The 2,262-nt window shown below is 51.9% G+C and overlaps 1 protein-coding gene across 1 annotated transcript; it reads left to right on the top strand.

The window, feature by feature from the left end:
- Nucleotides 1-661: 661 nt before the first annotated feature.
- On the top strand, nt 662-1,966 carry LOC142435658 (melanoma antigen preferentially expressed in tumors-like). The gene has a single exon (XM_075539866.1). The coding sequence runs from the start codon at nt 662-664 to the stop codon at nt 1,964-1,966; it is 1,305 nt and encodes a 434-aa protein (XP_075395981.1).
- Nucleotides 1,967-2,262: the final 296 nt, after the last annotated feature.

Genomic DNA, 2,262 nt, shown 5'->3' with positions numbered 1-2,262 from the left:
CAAAATTCCATGCTGAGCCCTACTGCGATCAACCCATGAGGGTGAAGATAGCGTCTTTGTGGGGGGTGGTCCTATGATTTAAAAGGACTCTCTGAAAGCTAATGATCTTTGTTCTCTCCTAAGCCAGTCTTCTGACCTGAAGGTTTGGGAACTTGAGACAGAATCTTGCCATCCCTCCTGCTTCTCTGGGAGTTGTCAGTCTCAACGTCTTTTGAAGAAGAAGCCTGTCATCTGAGTTGCCCAGCTTGGATTCGTCAGCCACTGTCTCTCAAGGGTAAGAGTCAGGGATGAAATCTGAGTCTTCTCAGTCCCTGCCACTGTGCGTGAAATATGTATCATTAACATGAAAGCCCTCTACTTGTAAATGGTTCTGAGGCGAACATGGGAGAATGATAAGATTGTCGGATGGCGGGGTCCACAGAGTGGCTCTCCTTGAGATCTGAGCAGACCTGTTTTCCCATCCACAGGTGAGGATTCCTCTTGGAGCAGACTGATCATCATGAGCAGCAGGAACCCACCCAGGCTCCAGGACATGGCCATCCAGGGCGTGTTGCAGAATGAGGCCTCAGCCATTGCCGCTCTTGAGTGGCTGCCCACACAGTTCTTCCCTCCCTTGTTCATGGCAGCCGTTGCCAAGGGACACAGTGAGGTGGTGAAGGCCATGGTGCACTACTGGCCCTTCACAAAGCTCCCACTTGGGGCTCTGTTGGAGGATTGTGTGTTTCGAGGGCTCATCTTAAAGGCTGCACTCGATGGCCTTGACATCCTGCGTGCCCAGAATGCTCAGCACAGGAGATGCAAACTGAAAGTGTTGGATTTACAGCTGCACACTGGCACCAACTTCTGGAATGAATGGGCTGGAGCCCCATCTACTGACTCTGTGATGTCATCAGAAGAGCCTGAAGACACACCCCGCAGAATTCAGATGGAAAAAGGACCCCATTCCAGATCAGGAGGGAAGCACCAGCCCCTGACCTCCGTGGAGATGCTCACAGACCTGTGGTTTGAGGAAGCTACCTCAGATGTACTGCTCACCTTCCTGATTGAAAGGGTCAAGCAGAAGAAGGCCCTGCCAACGTTGTGCTGCAGGAAGGTGGCGTTTCTTGGACCTCTCCCACAACTTCACATTCTTGGGGAAATCCTGAAGATGGTGCAGCTGGACTGTGTCCACGAGGTGGAAATTCATGGCAAATGGGACCTGCACAGCCTCAACTGGTTTGCTCCTTACTTGGCGCAGATGGGTCAACTGCAGACCCTCTTTCTCTCTGGAGTCATCTTGGGTTGCAAGGACTTCGGCAAAGACTGCAACATGGAGCAACTCCTTGCCCAATTCACCTCTCAGCTCCTCAATCTGCATCAGCTCCAGCACCTCTTCCTGGACTCTGCCTGCCTGCCCAGGGGCTGCCTCATCCGGCTGCTCACACGCTTGCCATCTCCCTTGCTGACCCTCAGCCTGACTGATTGTGTGCTTTTGGATGAGGACTTGACTTACCTGTCTTTATGCCCCTGTACCAGCCGCCTAAGGACCCTGGTATTTTGTGGTGTATTCAGGCCTAGATCAAGTTATGCATTCCTTCCGGGTCTGCTAGAGATTGTCTCCACCACCCTTATGCACCTGAACTTAGCTGGCTGTGGGATCCAAGACCCTGACCTCAGGGCCTTGCAGAATGCACTGGGCCGCTGCTCCCAGCTGGTCACCTTGATGTTATGTGGAAACCCCGTGTCCTGGGATGTTCTGCAGGAGCTGCTGCAGCACACCCCCCCTTTGTGCAAGTTCTTGGAGCTCCCTGTCCCACTGCATTGCTACGTGGGCCCCCAAGGAAAGCTGGACTTGGAAGCTCTCCTCCCTGTCATGGATAATTTGATGGTGATCCTGATGCCCAACGGGGTCAATTCTGTGGAATTCTGTAACCACAGAGGTACTAACAGATCATTGCATGCCATCCTCATCCAAATGGACAGCTGATTCCATCATCTCCTTCATGCTATCTTGTCAATCCAAAACGTCCAGCTGTGGGTGCCTTACCCCATATGTAAAGCGTTCATGTTCCCTATGCCTAAGTGATTTCTTCTTGAGGTACACGAGGATCACGAATCTTCTCTGTGATAAAGTCGCCTTCAGATGTGAAGATTTCAGGATGCATCAGATATCACCCTCACCCAAGTCCACCCTCACTTGCTTCACACCTGACTTGTAGAAGGCATTGAAAGAAAGATTCCAGCAGACTGGATGCTGACCCCCCTCAATAAAGGATGGCAGGA

This window comes from Tenrec ecaudatus, chromosome Y (assembly GCF_050624435.1).
Source record: "Tenrec ecaudatus isolate mTenEca1 chromosome Y, mTenEca1.hap1, whole genome shotgun sequence".
NCBI lineage: Eukaryota > Metazoa > Chordata > Mammalia > Afrosoricida > Tenrecidae > Tenrec > Tenrec ecaudatus.
The sequence above is the reverse complement of the archived record's forward strand: the minus strand, read 5'-3'. Positions and strand labels throughout refer to the sequence as shown.